This window comes from Capsicum annuum, chromosome 2 (assembly GCF_002878395.1).
Source record: "Capsicum annuum cultivar UCD-10X-F1 chromosome 2, UCD10Xv1.1, whole genome shotgun sequence".
Taxonomy (NCBI): Eukaryota; Viridiplantae; Streptophyta; class Magnoliopsida; order Solanales; family Solanaceae; genus Capsicum; species Capsicum annuum.
This window is the reverse complement of record NC_061112.1, coordinates 137864922-137885531: the sequence shown is the minus strand read 5'-3', so window position 1 is coordinate 137885531 and position 20610 is coordinate 137864922. Positions and strand designations below refer to the sequence as shown.

The window sequence follows — 20610 nt, the reverse complement described above, 5'->3', positions numbered from 1 at the left end:
ATTGGTGAGACCTAGGCTAATCAAGTCAGCCATAGTGAACTGAAGGATTTCTAGCTATTTCAAAATGTTGGAATTAAATTTTAAAAAAAACATAAAAATCGAACACAAAGGTTACATAAAAGAGAAAGAAAAGAAAATTAGAAAAAAAGAAATTGAAGGAGCATGCACTACACGTTGTGGCGAACTCTTGCCTTTGGCGGATCTTGTGCTCTTCGCACCAACCGTGTCCTTCCACATGCTTTCATAACCGACAACATAGTTGTATGACTATAAATTTTATTAATAATTATAAAATAAAATATTAAGTTAAATTAATTATAAGAATAGAAACTCTTTTTTATTTTAATTTATAGTTCAATTTATTTGTTTTATTTTATTTTTTTTTTTAATTTTTTCGCATGATATACTTAAGACAACAAGTTTAAAACACATTTGGGTATATTCTATGTATCTTTTTGAAAATCTTTTTTATTTTATTAAACTCTATGTCAAGTCAAATCAAACAAATAATTTGAAATGGAGGAAGTGCTACTCTCTCCATTCATCTTTACTTGTACATTTTTTACTTGACAGATTACTTAAGAAACAATAAATAAAATAGTACTCTCTCCCTTCACTTTATTGTTACCTTTTGACACTAGGGGTGGAGCTACCCTTTACCGAAAAATTATGTTACATATGCATAGTTAAAATTATTTTTTCTGTATATATATTAGATGTTGAACTCCTTCAGTTAGTTTGTACATTCACTTATGAACCTCATTAGTGAATATCCTGGCTCCGTCACTGTTTGACACGATGCGCTCATTAAAAAATAATTATTGATTTTACTATATTATCCATATTAATTAATATTTAGAGTAATATAATAATAAAAAATAATAAAAAATAAAAATAAATGAAGAGAATAATTTAATTATCTCATCTATATTTATTACAAATATGTTAGAAAATGAATAATTTTTATAATAAAAATAAATTAGTACTGCCTCCATTTCATATTAGTAGGCCTTCTTTCTAAAATGTTTATTTCAATTTAGTTGTCCTTTTTTTAAAATCAAAAAAAAAATTATTGTATATTGTTAATATTATCTCAATTATTAAATGATTATGTAAAGTGTAAATATTCAAATTTGTTATGAAATATAAAACAAAGAAGAAGAAGAATAGAGAGAATAGAAAGTAATTCTTATTTCTCTTGAGGGATGAATTACAATGAAAGAAAACTCTTTATTTATAGGGGAAAACTAACTTGGGGTTTGTAACTTTTTCATAAATAGGCATACACAATATATGGTAAAGTAGATACTCACTATATATGGTAAAGTAGACATTTACTATATATGGTACATTTATAACACTCCCCCTTAAACGTCTAATTGATCGATAATATGTCTCGTTAAAACCTTACAAGAAAAAATTGTGTTATGTATGTTGCATTATCTCTGTATAAAACTGTGAGTACATTGTTATATTTTAAACCATATTTTTCTCGAATGAGATGTATCATGGACCTCAACCACACACATTTTCGGTTAGCTTCATGAATAGCTATTCTCTCAACATGATTCGATGAAATGGATACGTAATCTGTTTTGTATATCTCCAAGATATGACAGTACTACCATATATAAACACATAGCTTGTTTGAGATTGAACTTTATGTGGGTCAGATAAGTACCCAATATCAGTATGACCAATAAGATCGGGACTGCAATCTTGTAACAAATTAATTGAAAATGCTATATCAAGCCTTGTAGTATTTGCAAGATACATGAGTGCACCAATTACTCTAAGATAGAGTACTTCATAACCAATTCAAATTGATATATTTCTCATTTCAGCAAATAATCTATTGCTTTAGAAAACTCTCCAAGAGTTTCAATGATATTCAAACCATCAATTTATCCCTTATAAGGATAATAAACAAGTTTTCCGAGAATTTTATATGGTTCAGGCATTTTGAATCCTTTAGGGATTTTCATATAGATTTTTGTCAAGTGACAATATTCAACATTTCATGTGTGACATCTTTTGAGTAGACTGCAAATCGATCAAATAAGTTTTATGCTTATCAAGATGCATCCTTTCATGTCACTTAATAAATGTTTCTACATCAGCATTCTTAAATTAACGTAGAATTCAAATCCTCATAATCTTTCACAATATTGTATCAAAGATATTGATGATATATCATTTCGTATAGGTTCACAGTTTGACATAACATTTTGAGATCTTATCACTTCATTATTTTCAGGTACTTGAACCTATCATAAGGTTTCATGAAGTGTTATGTTGTACGCTTTTCAAGAGCACATTGCCTTCTTATTACGATTATTTGCTCCTTATTTTTCAAGAATTATTTCGTTTATAACTGAATGGTCTACAATGCTTCACGCATCCATAGACTTTGTCCTTTAGGGACACAAAATAGGAACACCTTCAGCTTAATATGAGATGTTTTGGGCATTCGACTTGAATTATCTTTTAAAGAGGATCCGATGATAATTCCTAACATATTTCTTAGCTGCTTATAATCTCCCCCTATGTTAGAAAAACTAACATACATCCTCTATTTTCTTTGAGGAATCTATCTTTGTATATTATGGTATATTCATTAATCGTATACCGTACATCAAAACTATTAGATAGGATAGTTAGTTTCTGACCTTGAACCAATTGAGAGGAAAAAATAACCATAAGTTATTGGTCTAATGCATACAAGTGCTATTGTATGCAGCATATCAATTTCAGACCAATACATGAAACTTTGTTCTCATTAGCAATGATTTAGCTATTTATCGAAGGCATTTAATGTCAAACCATCATTATCAAGATGAATTATTTTTATTACACAATCTGAAAACTATACTCTTAACTCACTTTTATTGAGCAAGCAACTTTATGAATGTCAAACCGCAGGTTGAAAATAAATGTACAAGTGATCACCTTATATGGATGCATCTTAATAGATCACATGACAGGTAAACGGGCCCATATTCACCTTTTATACTTTTCAAATTTAAGGAATCCAATCCCAACATTAGTTGGTCCAACTAACTTATCATGAGAACAAACAACATTAAAAGTTATGAATAATCAGTACGCACATCTTTGGGATGTCGCAATCGTTCATGTCAATTTATGAACTTTTATTCTGACAAACTCCAAATTTACCATGACATGTATCTTTATTATTAAATGAATAAATTTCAGATTTACTACTTCAAAAGTAGATTTCAAAATAACTCTTCTCAGTTATTCTGCCTCTTTCGGGGGTGAGTTGTAATACCATCACAATCAAATGCACGTTTTCATTAATAAGTTTTACTAAATATTATCACATTCACCTTAAGGAATAGCTATGTACTTAAAACAATCAAAATACTCATTCCTCGGGATTGGAATATAATCGTGTCTTAAGTCTATCAAACTTTAATAGCTTATAACCTCCTTTATGATATTGCTACTCTATGAGCAAATTGAGGCATACATGTGATAGAGAGAATTTCTCTATATTGCTATCATATTCACTTCAAGAATGAAGCAAATTGTCATATCTTTCAGACTTATCATGTATTGTAACCATATTCACTTCATTGAATAGAGCATATCAATTGGATATATTTCATGACTTTTCACCAAATACCCTTTATTTTGCTTTAACCATCATAATATCATCAATATGGTTTATTGAGATTCAAACTCACCATCTTATCCATATAAAGACGTCTTAGGCATAAATTCATGGGACTTGAACTCAATATATTATCATCCCTTTTGATAATATTGTTCTTGGGGAATAAATTTAAAATATAAATGGTTCCAAACCAATTATTTTTCCTCAAATCCAACAATAATTATATTATTAGTAGCAAAAGACAAATAACATAAGGAATTACTAACTTTGAAATTACTTTAGATTTATAATCTCACCTTGTTTGGTAGAGTCTTGTGTTGATAACATGTTATGAAATATAAAGCAAAGAAGAAGAAGAATAGAGAGAGAATAGAGAGTAATTCTTATTTTTCTTGAGGGATGAACTACAATGAAGGAAAACCCCCTTATTTATAGGGGAAAACTAAGTTGGGGTTTGTAACTTTTTCATAAATAGACACACACAATATATGGTAAAGTAGGTATTCACTATATATGGTAAAGTAAGGTATTCACTATATATGGTAAAGTAGACATTCACTATATATGATATATTTATAATAAAATTTATATTTTCAATGCATGATTAATAGAGTTACTTTAATAAAAATACTCCATTCGTTTAAAAAAGAATGACCTACATTTCTTTTTAATTTGTTTAAAAAGGAATGAAACCTTTTCTTTTTTTAGCATTTTTTTAATTTTAACTTTCCACGTGGCATGTTTAAAACCATAAGATTGAAGAGCATTTTGGTACATTTGATATATTTTTAATTTGATATCACACGATTCAAAAGTTTTCTTTATTTTTTAAAACTTCGTATTAAATCAAATTAGGTTATTTTTTTTTAAATGAAGGAGTAAATCCTATTAAATATTTTTCAAAGGGAATTTTAAATCAACCAATTAAAATGAAACGGATAGAGTATCTCTTACCTTAGTAAATATCTAAAAACAGCACTTCAAAAATGAAACATTGCTTTGGAAATGGGGAAGGGAAATAATCAATCTCACCCTCCATGTCGAAGTAGTATTCTTAAAAGCCACTTGAACATCAACATACATATACATCTTCCATTTCGTTCACCCAACAACAACATAAACTTACTTTCCTATCTTTTTTTCACTTGAAGCAGCTTTCGAAGGTTGTTCATTAGTTAATTACTATTAGACATCGAAAACAGTTGCTGGATATAGAAAAAGGAGATGGATAATTAGATGATTAGACATCCAATAAGCTTCCGAAGGTCATCAAGAATATCCTAAATTTTCTATTGAGCACGTGAAATATTTACTAAAGTAGTATTTATATTTGTTAATAACAAACGTTGAATTTGCAGACGCGTTTCTAAAGCAATTCATTCTATATCTACTGAATCCAGTAGCTAAAAAAATTTACTAGAATAGTTATTGAAAGAGTCAACATCATTTTATTTAGTCATAAGCTTTGACTATTTTTGCAACAATTTTAGTGAGACCCAGGTTAATCAAGTCAGCCATAGTGAACTGAAGGATTTCTAGCTATTTCAAAATGTTGGAATTAATTTTTTTTTTTAAAGAAAAAAAGAAATCGAACAGAAGGGTTACATAAAAGAGAAAGAAAAGAAAATTTAGAAAAAAAAGAAATTGGAGAAGCATGCGATGCGCGTTGTGGCGAACTCTTGCCTTTCGTAGATCTTGTGCTCTTCACATATGGGTGTAAAGTGGCCGGGCCGGGTCAACCCGGAATTGGCCCGTGAAATTTAATCGGGTTGTGGGTCAGTTCGGATTCGGGCCGGTTTCGGGTTCAATAGTAAAATTTTTACTGAAAATTACCTATATGCACAAGTTAAAGTTACATAATTACATTAAATTCCAAATTGGTAAAGTATTTACACAAATCCCAAAATAATTAAAAATCCCCTTATTTGGTAAATTCTCCCTCCTAAATATTATACATATTAAACACTTCTTTTGGCTTCCGTTTTTCACTCCATTCCTCCCATTATTCATCCGTTTAATACGCCATTTTTGAAACCCTGATTTTTCGGCAAAATTGAAGTAACAGTTGTATAGTGATTACCAACTTGTAAGTTATCAAGATTTAACTGTTTTTAATTATTTACTTCATTAATTTTTGAATTTTTTTTGTTCGACTTTACCAAATCAGGGATTTTCCGTGTTTTGTTTGTTTGCATATTCAAATTTCTGTATTGTTCAATCATATTCAAGTTCAGTAGTTCGTTTTTTTCGTTATTTTTCATATAGTACAAGTTAGATCTTTGATTTTCTTATTTGGTAGTTCGATTTAACACTACTATTAAGTTAAAATAATGTTAATTGGTAATGGATTATCCTCCAAGTTTTAGTTTAGGAATTAATCAGTTAGATTCAAATGAAAAAGATATGCCACTTGGATTTGTTCCTGGTACTTTTGATGAACAGGATCCGAAATTCGCAGCGAATCGCTCAAAGCACAAAAACGATCCCGTTACAATGAAGAAATTGAAAGATAAGGCCGCTTCTAAATTGAAGAAGTCTAGTTTAAAAGCAAGAAAAAAGAAGTTTGATGATTCCGGCCAACCACGTCTTCCGAAGGTATTTATTATGAGTTTAGGTATAATTTGACATATGTATAATAAGACATTATACATTAGTTCTTTCATCACAGCAATGTATAATGTAGGTGTTCTGAAATATTTTTCTATAGGTTATACATTATAATAAAGTTGATATTAATTTTGACATGTATAAATTACCCCCATACATGTATAATTGTTGTTTATATTTTGGTCTGATACAAATTGTTACATGTATGGTCTGATATGTTTGGTCTGATAGAAATTGTTACATATTAATTTTGATATGTATAAGTTACTCTCATATATGTATAATTGTTGTTTATGTTGTTTAATTATAATTATGTTTGAAATTTTTAGGTGTATAAGTTACCCTCATACATGTTTATATGTAGTTTTTTTTTAGATTATAATAAGAAGTGTTAGATGTATTAGTTACCCTCGTACATGTGTAACTTTAGAGTGTTTAGGGCTTGATTTTACTATACATTAATGCAAGTTATTTTTTAATGAATAAGTATCCATCATACATGTCTAACAGCTTATATTAATTTTGTGATGTATAAGTTAACCTTATACATGTGTTACTGTAGTGTTTTTATTGGCCTGACTTTATTATACATTAAAGCAGTTTTTTTTGTAAATGTATAAGTTACTCTCATCTTTTATTTTTTGAAATTAGGGACTGTGGCGTCTTTGTGTATGCATATGCAGAAATATTAAGTGAAGGGCAGCAAGTTCACTCATGTGGGTTTGATGCTGCAAGTCAACATGCACGCTATGCTTCATTACTGTGGCATTATGGAGTGGAAAAGGCAAAAGAAGGATACACGAGTGATAATGATGATCCGCCGCAGTCAAGGAATAGTGTTCTCGAAAAAATTGATGCAAGTGCAATTGTTACTTTAGAGTAGCAATATTTTATAACAGTCCGAGTTGAAAGAACTAATTCTTATTTTTGTGGTTGATGTAAAACAATTACAAGATTATTTTCTGAATGTTAATGCAAATTTTATGGATGTCTTCTTATTTTTGAAAAAAAATGATTTCCAGTTACTAACACACTACTGTATTGTTACAAACTAATTTTTTGTAGATATTGAGTTTCTCTTTTATTTTTTTGTTAAACGTGTAGAAACAAATATAATATTAAACTGATATTGAATTTGAACACTTTATAGTTTTACTGTAACGTACATTATCTTATAAGTTAAAAATCCATTGAAGTAATATCTAATACGTTTAAATATATGTAATACATAACATAATATATGTTGTCATACGTTTTTTCCTGGAAAAAAATATAAAATATAGCTCACAACATTCACTTTTGTGAAGTATGATACTATTTCATTCAATGACACAAATGTATAATCTGATATTATACATTCGTACATGAACAACATATATTTTACAAAAAACTTATAATGTGTCATCAAACACATAAAAGATGATTCTCATATTTAATCTGATATTTTTTTTAAAAAAAAAAAAAAGTCAGTTAAATGACACTTTTTCTGTCTAACATAATACAATAAAACAAAGTATAACGTTATTATATCATACATTTCACATACATTAACTATTAATGTTTAACAGTTTGCGCGCCAGGCTTTCATGTAGTTAATATCGACTCCGTAAACAGCCTTCATCTCTTCAATAATGTCCGCGGGGGTGTGTATTCTCTTGTGATTGATTAATTTTGGAGCTGTAAATTCACTCATAAAATTTGTTATCGCAACCACATAATTCAGCACTCTGTCGCTAAGACTACAAGTATGCTCCGAATCAAATATTTTAATCACAAATAATTTCGATTCATTCATACAAGACGCCTTCAAGACCCACTTGCAATCTTTGTTACGACAAATCAGTACATAGCTGCATCAATATATAAAAACCTAAGTCAATGTATTAAACAAAACTATTACAATTGAAAATAGAAAGACAGAAATGAAAATAATGGTACTGCCCAGCTATATTATACATTTATCTGTATGTATAATAAAATATTATACAGTCGTATTTTAACTTAAAAAACATACAAGAAACAAAAGCAACTACAAAATGTCTTAAACCATATTATCATTCATTTATTTGACTGGCACGGTTTATTTATACATTATCAAGCATGTATAATCATACATTATACATTCGTAATTTAACAATCATAAGCAACAGATCACCCAACTACACAACAAATACTTCTACAAAACCTCTAACAACACATTTCCATATATTATAAGCTCAGCAAATATATTTGACACTTTTATATCATACCTTTTTTTTGTCGGATCATTTCGCTTTAGTGTTGAAGCCATTAGCTATTGTATGTCTTGCCTTTACTGAAACAAGAGTTTCCTTATCCTTGTAAATCTGATTCACCATTATTTCAGTGTTCTTGCAATCAGTAATGAAGTTTTTCACTTCAATTTCAGGAACATATAGAGCATACTGATTATCCGTTTCAACAAATGTTAACGCAACTAAATCATATTCACTACCCTCAATAGACATTACAGCACCTGTTTCTTTATCAAACTCTATTTCACTATTGGATTTGTTGAAAGTTGAAATACAAAGCGGGAAATTAACCAACCCAGAAAATTGTATCTTCAACTCAATGTAAACCCTCACTCCATCCTCGTTTCTTAGGACAATTGGAGAAGAATTTCCTTCAACCACATATTTAACTTCAATTTTTTTACAAACTTCGTCGATATCCAATTCCATGGCGATCGTAGAAATCAATTTCAAGAAAGTAATACTTTTCGAAATAATTATTGCGTCACTTTTGTATGACTCATAACTAATTTCTGACTGTCAGATTCCAGAATGTCGCAGCAATATAGGGATATTCATATTGATTTTAGAAGTATTGAAGAACGTATGTAGAAGAAATTGGTTGTTTTTTTGCTTTTCAGATCTTGAACCAAAGATTACAAAAACAAAAACAAAAACGTTTAAGAATTTTTTTGAAATTCAAATATCAGTTAGTAGTTTTAGCCATAAACGACTTAATGTTAGCTAATTATTGCCTTTAATTAAGGAACAGTAAAATAATTACTAATTTTAATTACCTTAAATTTAGGATTAGCTGTTTCATCATACATTCGACCAATGTATAATACTTGGTCGAATGTATGAGTATCTTTGCCATAATTCGGGAGAGAGAAAAAGAGAGGGGATTTTGTGTAATTACTTTCATTACCTAGAGGATTTATGTAGTTTACACAAATTCTTAAAAACAATTTTGAACCGGCCCACTTAATCCAACTCGGTCCAATCCACCTAAACTCGGTCAAAATCGATTAAAAATCCAGTCAAAACAGGTCAAAAATAAAAAAAAATATTTTTTCTCCAATATATACTATTATACCCACCTATATACATTTTAAATACGTTAAACAATATATATACACTATATATAGTATATACTACATTAAAATTTTAAAAATATATACACATAATACATATACACAATTACACATGTAATCGTGTATACGACTATACGTTAGTTAATTATATATACTACTATAAATAAAACATATACTACAATATATATATATATATACTACAATATACACACACACACTATAGATAGTTATATATTAATTTATAAAACATATACACATGTATACATTAAATATATATATCTATAGAAGATATACACACATATATACATATCATTCAATAGATACGTAATACTTTAAATAAAATACAATACAATATATATACTACAATATATACACACACTAAATATATAGTTATATACTAATTTATAAAACATATACACATGCATACGTTAAATATACGTCTATAGAAGATATACACACACATATACGTACCATTCAATATATACGTACTAATTTAAATAAAATATACTAAATATATATACTACAATATATACACACACTAAATATATAGTTATATACTAATTTATAAAACATATACACATTTATACATTAAATATATATGTCTATAGAAGATACACACACATATATACGTACCATTCAATATATACATACTACTTTAAATAAAATGTACTACAATATACACACACACACACTATATAGTTATATACTCATTTATAAAATATATACACATGTATACATTAAATATATACGTCTATAGAAGATATACACACATATATACGTACCATTCAATATATACGCAATACTTTAAATAAAATATACTACAATATATACACACACTATATATATAGTTATATACTAATTTATAAAATATATACCCATGTATACGTTAAATAAGTACATCTATAAAAGATATACACATATATACGTACCATTCAATATATACGTACACATATAAAACATATGTACTTTTTTAAATAAAACATATGCTACTTAATATAATAAATTAATAATATTTTGTAGTAAATTAGTAATATATTAAAACTAAGTATTTAATTTAAACTAAAAATTCAATTTAAATCATTAAATGGAATAAATTACAAAGTAAAGACTAAGGAGTGAATGAATGTTGAATTTTATTGATTGCAAAATGATCCAAAATTTATAACATGGATGAAAAATCTACAAGTTTTGTATCATTTTTTCCAACTCATGCATGTTAATATTAACGAAAACTTGCATAGGATAGTCAAAGTCAACAGGGGCAAAACCATGCATTGGACTTGATTCTGTTGAGTTCTCCCGTGAAGTCATAAATTTCTTCAAGTCTCTGCTCGTCGTCCGGCTCCGCTTTCATTCCTTGATTTCTTCGTTCGGCTCTAATCCAATTTATAAGGAAAACTAGAACATTCATTGCATTGCTTCCCAATGAATGTCGATTGTCTCCAAGCTGTTGTCGTCCCTGACTAAAAACGCTCTCTGATGCAACGGTTGATATTGGAACATTCAGGATATCTCTGGCTAATCTTGAAAGCACAGGATATTGTGTTTCATTAATCCTCCACCAATCCAACATGTTGATCCGTCACCTGCGATCCTCTAGTGGTGACCGAAGATAATACTTAAGCTTTTCCCGATAAGTTGATGTGTAAGCTCCACCCTCAACACTGTTCCAACAAGGTAAATTGTAAAAGAAATCAGAAAAACCACTATGTGTCGGCCTTTTAGAAGATGATAGCTCCTCGAGAGGATGAGGAACGACAGTTGGAGCGATATTTGTTGGTACAGCTAAATCAACTAAATTAGCATAATGGTTATATAATTATCTATGTAAGCGTTCACATCACTCATAGCCGTCCACAAATCAGGTTGTACTTGTTCAGAATCATTGTTAGTATTTATCCCTGAGTTAGAATAAATAAGAGTACTAAAGTGACACATAGTAGTATATTTCATATACGGATTTAGCATAGCACCAACCAAGTAAATAGGGGGATCGAAAAAAAATATTTTTTAAATTTAGCAAACATGACACCAACAACTTTTTTGTAACCTTCTTTATTTTTATATTCTTTAAGCAAAGCAAAAATATCGGCTATATATTCCAAAATATTACAAACAGTAGGATAATAAGCACCAAAAAATTCAACCGTAGCTATATCAATTTTTTGCAAAAACTTAATAAGATTATTAATTACAGCCCAATCAGAATCATGTAGCACGCAATCAGCAGAATCAGCAAAAGAACCACAATGTTGGTTAAAAGATAGTGTAATAGGAACTATATATTTATAACAAGTTTTTAAAAAATCATACGTAGTATTCCATCTAGTATCGCATTCTTCAGACATCAATATCGGTGCAAGTCCACTTTGTTCACATTTAAGTTTAAAGTCCCTAATTCTTGATCTTCGATTATTTCCTTGAATAAAACCAACGGTAAGCCGGATTTTTCAATATAAAACCCAAAAAACTCAAGACCATCTCTTACAATTAAATTATATATATGACAAGCACACTTAACATGAAAAATTTCAGGTAACGACGGAGATAACTTAGCTTTTAACTTTGTTATAGCAGTCCTATTGTTAGAAGCATTATCAAAAGTAATACATAAGATTTTATTTTCAATACCATAAAATTCAACAACTTTAACAATCGAATCAGCAGTAAAATCTCCAGTATGTTTACGATCTTCATCATATAAAAAAGCAAGAATACGTTTTTGCATAACAAAATTACTATCTATCCAGTGACAAGTAACAGTTAAATAATCATTTTTATTTACAGCATGACCAAGATTAGAAGTTAGGGACATTCTACATTGAATATTTTTTAATAATGTTGATAAATAAAAATAATATTGTGAATGAAGTCTAAAAATATCGGTCCGACAAATACTTCTAGGAATACCATTAAACATAGGATTATAAATTGCTTGAATATAATGAATAAATGCATCAGAAGAAGGAAAACTAAAAGACAAACAACCCACAACTACCATTTTAGATATTTCTTCCCGATTCCTCAATTTATTATACATCTTCGTTACTTGACAGGTTGTTGGGTCCATTCTAGTTTGTGTTGGCCCACCAACATCCGCACCACCTTTTGTAATTTTTAACTCTCTATCGTGATTATCACTTATATGTCTCATTAACGTACCCGTACCCCTTTATTTGCCTCCTTTTTTATGCTTATATATTTGTTGACAAATATTGCATTGCACCTCAATATCTGATATACGTTAAAAAAATTGTCATGCAATACTAGTTGGTTTACGAGGTCTTGGGGCACGGGGAGGGAGATTAACCGATTCAGATCTAACGTTAGCATTTTCTACTGTGGGTGTCTCACCAATATTTTCAGCATCTTCTTCTAAATTAACCGCATCTACTTCATTTTCTTCTTCTATACCGTAATTTTCCTGAGCATCTACATAATTCATATCGTGAGCACCTACACCTATTTCTTCCTCAAAAGGTTGACTAAGCAGTACCGGAAGCGGATGCACACGGGTATATCTACTACTTGAAGTACCGCTTTTTACTACCACTACCACTTTGGGGACAAAAATTTTAACACCTTTAGTCGCGAGGTTTCTTAATTTATCCATAATATAAATTAAACTAAAAAAATTCAAAATACACAAATATAATAAAATTAAATATTCAACAATTAATACACTAATTAAAATTTAAACGTAAGAGATGAAACGATAATATCAAATTTTGAAAATATCCTAAGGTTGCGACTTTAGAAACTTTCACTCGTACTTTGTAATCGCAAAATTAAAAAATTAAAGTGAGCACTTTAGAAATATATATAATATTTGAGAATTGAGATTTGAGAAAGAATGAAAAATTGTGTGGAAAATGATTTGAAAGTGTAGGGTATTTATTGGAATTTTAAAAAATAATTTAATTGAAATTTTTTTTTCTTTTTGATAAAAAAGGGATTTTAGCCGTTTTGGGCTCCCAACGGCTATATTACCGTTGGGCCCAACGACCGTTCTTTATTAAATTCGATTTTTTATTTAAAAAAGCTAATTGGGCCGGGCCGATTAACCATCGGACCTAGATCGGGCCAAGTTAACCGAATCCAATCCAGAAAATAATTCGGCCCGGTACTCGGTACCCTACAGTCCATGGGCTAATCAGGCCGGGTCAAACCAGACCGATTTTCTTAAGCCGACCGGTTCGGGCAGAGTCGACCCGGCCCGTTTGTCAGGTTTATCTTCACATCAACCGTGTCCTTCCACATTCTTTCATAACCGACAACATAGTTCAATGTTTATTAAGTAATCGCGTTTGATTGAATATATAGTATAAATTATTCTCTCTTTTTTTAAAATTTGTTATTTGAGATATGAATACGTATTTGTATGACTATAAATTTTATTAATAATTACAAAATAAAATATTGAGTTAAATTAATTATAAGAGTAGAAACGCTTTTTTTAATTTTTGGTGCTAGACAAAACATGAAGTAGTCACGCACGCTAACAAGTTACTTATACAATATGCGGTGTGACATGGTATGATAGGCCTATCATGATGCATTTTCTTTTTGCCAATAACAGGGTAGACCTAAGAGGAACTTATCTTTGTAGTCTTTCTTTTACCAACACGTTAGAATTAGAAATGAGAGAAACATGAATATCACTCCATACCAAGAAGCCTCTGTAAAATGGCATCTATGAGGTGTGTCAAAATAAAAGCTTTATGCGACTTTAAACATTAAACTTTAAATTACTCAGAAATAAAAATTTGTATTTCTTTCGTTTCAATTTATTTGTCTTAATTACTTTTCTTTAATTTTAATTTTTTCGCATGACACGTTTAAAATAACAAGTTTAAAATACATTTGGGTATACTCTATGTATCTTTTCAAAAATCTTCTTTACGTTATTAAACTCTATGTTAAGTCAAATCAAACAAATAATTTGAAATGGAGAAGTACTACTCTCTCCATTCATCTTTACTTTACATTATTTATTTGACAGTTTACTTAAGAAACAATAAATAAAACATTACTCTCTCCCTTCACTTTATTTGTTACCTTTTGACACGACACGCTCATTAAAAAATAATTGTTGGTTTTACTATATTAATTATGTTTAGAGTAATATGTTTTGAAAATGATTTGGAGAATAAATAATTTATATTAAAGATAAAATAAAAAAAAATCTTTTATCTTTTCTTGATATGTTAGAAATAATAAGTAAAAATAAAATTTTAATTAAAAATAAATGAAGAGAATAATTTAATTATCTCATCTATATTAATCATAAGTATGTTAGAAAATGAATACTAATTTTTATAATAAAAATAAGAGATAATACTCTATTATCCTCCTGAACTATACTCAAAATGATTGTTATACCTTAAATTTAAGGGGACCCTATTATTTTAAACTAATTAAAAGTGTAATTTTGATATCCTTAGTGCCTACATGACACAACACATTGGAATGTCCACGTAGGCAGATATGTGTGCTATATATATGTCACATAGGAATTAAAGGTATCAAAATTATATTTTTAATTAATTCAGAAATAATATAACTCTCCTTAAAAGTTAAAGTGTGTCATTGTTATTTTGGATATAGCTAGGGAGTTGTACGGTATTTTCTCTAAAAATAAATTTATACACGTATCTTTTTAACTTTGTAAATATCTAAAAACAGCACTTTAAAAATGAAACATTGCTTTGGAAATGGGAAAGGGAATCAATCTCACCCTCCTTGTCGAAGCAGTAATCTTAAAAGCCACTTGAACATCAACATACATATACATCATCTTCCATTCCGTTCACCCAACAACAACATCAACTTACTTTCCTATCTTTTTTTCACCTAATTTCATTTTATCTCTAAATCCCCCCTTTTCCCCTCTCTCCCTACATTGAATTTATCGTCCTCGCAATGCTCGCCGCTGAGTTGAGAATCCCTACCGTCGCCGGACTTTTTACTCATCTACCAGAAACCAGTCGCTGGACTGCCAGCTGGCACTGTTACTCCTCCCTTCCAAAACTCTCTTACCATTTCTCTTATAGAAATATGCATTTTAGAAAGTCGAAATTCATGCTAATCTGCTGCAAGTCATCAAGCGGAAGGTTTAATTGGAAATCCAATCACAGTGACGTACCCGATGATGAGGATTATGTTGAAGCTGTTGTCCTCCTTTCAGGTCTAAAATTACCGTTTTGCCCTTAATGCAGATATTCATCCGCTTTAGAGTTTTGCTTCTGCATTTTAACTTGTCCTCGTTATTAGTTTGTGAAAATTGGTCGCTTTGCTTGCTCGCTCGCTCGCTCGCTCCACCAACTTTGAGTAACTGTTGATGATCCTTAACGGATTAGTTAAAAACTACTGTTACGGGAGGGAGGGACATATAGTCATTTAAATTTGTTTAAAAAAATGAATCCAGATGGAAAACCGTGCATTTGGCTATGATTTGAGAAGCTAAATCAGTCAATCGATGATTTACATCTCGAATACTGAATCAGTTGAGTTGGCTATTTGATTCCTATGTTTTCATTTTGGTTTAGTCGGGTCTATTTCATGTAGTACTAAATGAATTTTAGGGATTTCCTAATCACAAGTATACTATCGTTTGGTACAGGAAATTGGATAAGTAGGGATATTCCAAGAGACTAATATATCCCACCTTCTATATGAGATAGTAATCCCACCATTTTAGTACAAATGGTGAGATAGTCCCCGGATTAACTAATACCTGACACCTAACAGGGGATAAAGTTAATATTATACATTTCTATTTATCCCCCGTACAAAATGATCCCTTATAGATAATTAGTATAATCCTGACTAGCTGGTATAGTATATGTGGATTTCTCTGCTTCTATTGTGTTTCTTTTCTAAGTTGTGGCATTGGTCCCGGGAGGATTTTGATATTTTAGATATTTCAAGTTTGCTACCTAGTCCTTTTCTATCATCTTTTGGTCTGTCCCTGTCCAGTACATGACCAAACTATCTAAGACTCTTTCTCTTTATTCTCTATCAGTGCTACTTGCATCTTTTGCTATTCTTTTTCTCCAATATTCTATGAATCCACATCTGTTTTGATATCCATATTTCAGTATTCATCCTTCTTAATATGACTTTTTCAATATTCATCCATATTTCAATATTTATCCTGTGGATGTGATGGGCCATAGGGGCTCCACCATTCAATCTCAATATAATATTGCTGGTTTAACTACTTTTATAAAAATAGCCTTTCACTTTGTTAGGCATCTTTTTATCGCATAGCATCTTGTGGCACTCATCCATCTCGAATACTTATCTTAGTTTATGTGTACTATGAGAAACTAATTTCTTCGTACATTTCATCTGTAGTCTATCTTCTATGTACTAGTATTTCCTTCCCTGCATGTGAGGCTAAGCATGTTTACCAATGCTGCAATGACTGCAGAAACTATGAGGCACTACAAAATGCTTATGCGCGGATTTCAAGAAGAAACAAGGTGGAACTCATCTTCTCCCCTGGTTCCCTTTTCTTCTCACCCCAAGGATCGTATTGCTGATGCATCATCTTTAGGGACTGGATTTCTTCGCCGTTTCAAGAATCCAACTATTTTTCTTAAGATTTCTTGTGATGCGGAATATGTCTTACCAATTATTGTTGGTATGTACTTTCAGATTTCTACTTGGACAAGTAATGCTGTTTTATAAAACAGTTATGTCGTACTGTTATGATAACTTTTACTGCTTGCTACTTCAGGAGAATATGCTGTCGAAAAACTTATAGATTCATTGCATGAGGAGGAGACACGGGTAATCTTTTAAGATTTTAAAATGGATTCTCTGGTTCTTTTTATTCCTTTTCTTTGTTTTATCATTTTTTTGAGATGCTGTTGTTGGGCCTACTGCAGGATTGCCCCGACCAGTTCCTGCTTGTGAGGAATCTATTGTTGAAATGTGGCTATGAAGTACGTTAATACCATTTTTATGTATCTCATCATATGCATCCTTTCTCAATCTTTATTTTTTGTGATAAATAATGTCTCAATCTTAATTTTAATCTTCATTTTTACCTTTAGCTTCTCTATTTTAAATTTTCTACCACATTCCCTGAATTTGAATCACCAGAAACCTTTTTGGTTTTCAGATGCATGTCATTTTAAATGTTTAAATTTGTTAGTTTTATATATCCAAATGAAAGCTTTTATGAGGCCGACCCTGAACTCTTTCTTCCTCTGCCAGCTAATGGTACTAATATGCTTTTACCAAGTATCATGAAAAGTTCTTACTGATTGCTCTAACTTGTAACATGGCAAGTGAGCAGGAGGCCATTCCTCACTTGTGTTTGTAAGATGTAACACTTCCTTTGAGATGTGATCGCCATTAAATTCGGGAAACGGGCACGGCATCTTTAATTATTGTCTGTAAGTGCTGGTCTTTCTTTCTTAGTTTGGTGATAGCATTTCCAGGTTAAAATGGTGAAGATTACGCAAAGAGTGACTAGTACCTATTTTGCCAGAATATTTTTCCACAAGGTATGTTAGAAATACTTGTTAGGTAAATCCAAAACTATACTCCTACTTATGGGATTGCATTTCACCTGAACTTAAACATTTTTTATAATACCCAGGCAGGGGAAAAAGATATTATTAGTGTGGATGCTCGTCCTTCAGATGCCATTAATGTTGCCAGAAGATGTAAGGTATTGTTCTTATAGGACTTTGAGATTCAAATATGATAATGTATGTCCATTGAAAAATTGATGTCATTCATGGTATATCTGTTGAATTAAGTAAGGGACTAACGTAAAATTGGCTTTTCCTCCTGCCTTACTACCAATTATATAAAATCCCAAAATTTCTCTTTCGTGTGAATTGTCTTGCCTCATCTGTTTAACATTTTATGTCTCTTGGGTGTCTCTTCTCATGACTCCTTTAGTGATCAATGAATTGCTACATATAGATTGCTTCCCATTGTAGAAAACGTTATGTTTTTTTGTTTCCTTAGTATTCTGAGACAGAAAGCTTGAATAGTGTGCAATTATTGGCTTACAACTTCTTTACGTTTAGCAAGACAATAAACTTGGATCCGAATTGTTCTTTTGAGTTGCGATGGTGTGGAAATACAAATTTTCAACTGCGTGGTAAAGTTTTATGTGCATGATCATCTTCTTTTCATTTTTAGCTCCTTAAGAATCAGTGTTATTAATCTTATGTGGGCTGTATGGGCTGTAATGATCTAACTGCTTATTTGAAAACTATTATCTGTTTAAAATGAGTTTGTTCTGGCTTATGCAGGCACCGATATTTGTGAATAAGCAAATAGTCTTGACTGATGCAACAATAATAGGTTATGGAATGGACAGATCTAGCAGAATTAAGTGCACTTATGACGTATTACTAGATAGGTTGGTATCTTTTCTCTCATAAGTGCATTTTTTTGGACTTCTTCCAAATTGAAGCTTAGTTCTGTATGGTGCAGTGCATCAGATGGCCCCGATTTACTTTCTGAAGAACTTGGTGTGTTGAGAAATATGAACTTAGCAGTGAATGAGGAGAGATATAATGATGCAGGTACATCAAACTAATTCTGTGATTATTTTATTGGAAGTATCTGCTGTTGTTCTCCTTTAATCAATCTATTGTTATATCGCCAATATTTTCTGGTACCTGCACAGCTATGTGGAAGGACAAATTGATGAGACTTCGTGAGAAGACATGAACTCTAAATCTTTTTCCAGGTACTTCTGTCAACTGTTGACGAAAGAGCTCTTTGATTACATCTGTAGTCATGGAATGAGCAAATTTATATTATGTTGGATCATGGATATATATTAGTTATCTGTCTTCGGAATACTTACATTATTCTACAATGAACTTCTTTCAATTTTTGCTGTGCTATTCATTGTAACTCTCCTTTTCTTGCTCAGAACTTAAATGTAAATATTCCTTCTGGATTGCGATGATGAAGGATGGCAGCTATGACACTCTGCTGTATCTCAACTTTTCAGCACCATACTAACTAAAGTTTCGAGGAATCAATAACTTACAGGGAAGTTTCAATATTATTGTTGTGTATAGGTTTCCCTTATTGTGGAAATCTTTGGTGAAAAGTAAATTCCTTGCCTATGTTGTGTCGGTTTGGCTTCTTATACCGCAACAATGCAACCACTAGGTAAAAATGTATATAGTTGGCTTGTTGCTGAAGAATGTATCAACGATGTGAGAATAGCAAAAGACAAGAATTTGGTTAACCGAAATCATCTCGTGTAACAGATATTGCACCCAACCCCATACGTAGATTGCTGTATGTAAGTTAAAAGAATGGGGCTGGAGTCTCTTTGCTCAAGTATATGTTGTATATTGGTTTATCCTTATTTACAAACTAAGAATACCAGAAGGGGGTGTCTTGACAAGCATCCCTCCCTTTTTCTTCATTTCGCTTTTGCTTTTCTGATGATGATCATTTTTGGTATCAAATAAATTGGAATAATTGAAGCTTTGGCTCTAAAGGATACTCTATAAATTTTGCAGTATCACTGGTTGCTGGAAACCACAATGGATTCATCAAAAAAAATCCTAAACTTGGACAATAATTGTTTCCTGCTGGTTTTCCTACACTTACTACATGCCTTTTAACAACTTGGACCAGAGTTCAGTTTTTTCTTTCTACATTGGTTAGCAAAGCTCAATACATTAACCTGCTTTTAGAGAAAGCGTAGGGTACTTCTAATAAAAGTATTTGTTTAAAAACTTGTGATGTTTCATACTCTGTATCATTGTTACTATCCGGGGAGTGAAATATTTTAGTTTTGACCAAGAATCTCAAAACATATTTTTATGTATTTCTAATTGGGATTTTCTCAAAATATATTACAGAATTAGTGTTTGCTTTCATATTGATATATGTGTTTCTACTCTCACACTTCGACCTACCAGTTTTTAGATGGAAAAAAAAGTATCCAGAGAGGTCGTAAGCTGATAAAAATGCTATAGATATTTCGTTGACATGGAAGAGTGAATATTCCATTTAT

The 20610-nt window shown here is 30.6% G+C and overlaps 1 protein-coding gene across 2 annotated transcripts; it reads left to right on the top strand.

Moving 5' to 3' along the window:
- Nucleotides 1-15231: 15231 nt before the first annotated feature.
- Nucleotides 15232-20013, top strand: LOC107859827 (bifunctional nuclease 2). Of its 2 annotated transcripts, none has more exons than XM_016704950.2 (10): nt 15232-15780; nt 17029-17241; nt 17338-17390; nt 17489-17545; nt 18047-18112; nt 18208-18279; nt 18875-18984; nt 19059-19150; nt 19255-19317; nt 19507-20013. In XM_016704950.2, the coding sequence occupies exons 1-9, from the start codon at nt 15516-15518 to the stop codon at nt 19296-19298; spliced, it is 972 nt and encodes a 323-aa protein (XP_016560436.1). In that variant the 5' UTR covers nt 15232-15515; the 3' UTR covers nt 19299-19317; nt 19507-20013. The 2 variants fall into 2 exon arrangements, with proteins under 2 accessions (XP_016560436.1, XP_016560435.1); XM_016704949.2 differs by having other exon boundaries at nt 15269-15780; nt 18038-18112.
- The last annotated feature ends 597 nt before the right edge of the window (nt 20014-20610 follow it).

Bases quoted from the DNA above. Each gene is read 5' to 3' on its own strand.
- LOC107859827 (XM_016704949.2), top strand. From the start codon at position 15,516: ATGCTCGCCGCTGAGTTGAGAATCCCTACCGTCGCCGGACTTTTTACT. The intron at 17,546-18,037 runs GTACGTTAATAC...GTTTGGTGATAG, and splicing joins TGTTGAAATGTGGCTATGAA to CATTTCCAGGTTAAAATGGT. The intron at 19,151-19,254 runs GTACATCAAACT...GTACCTGCACAG, and splicing joins GGAGAGATATAATGATGCAG to CTATGTGGAAGGACAAATTG.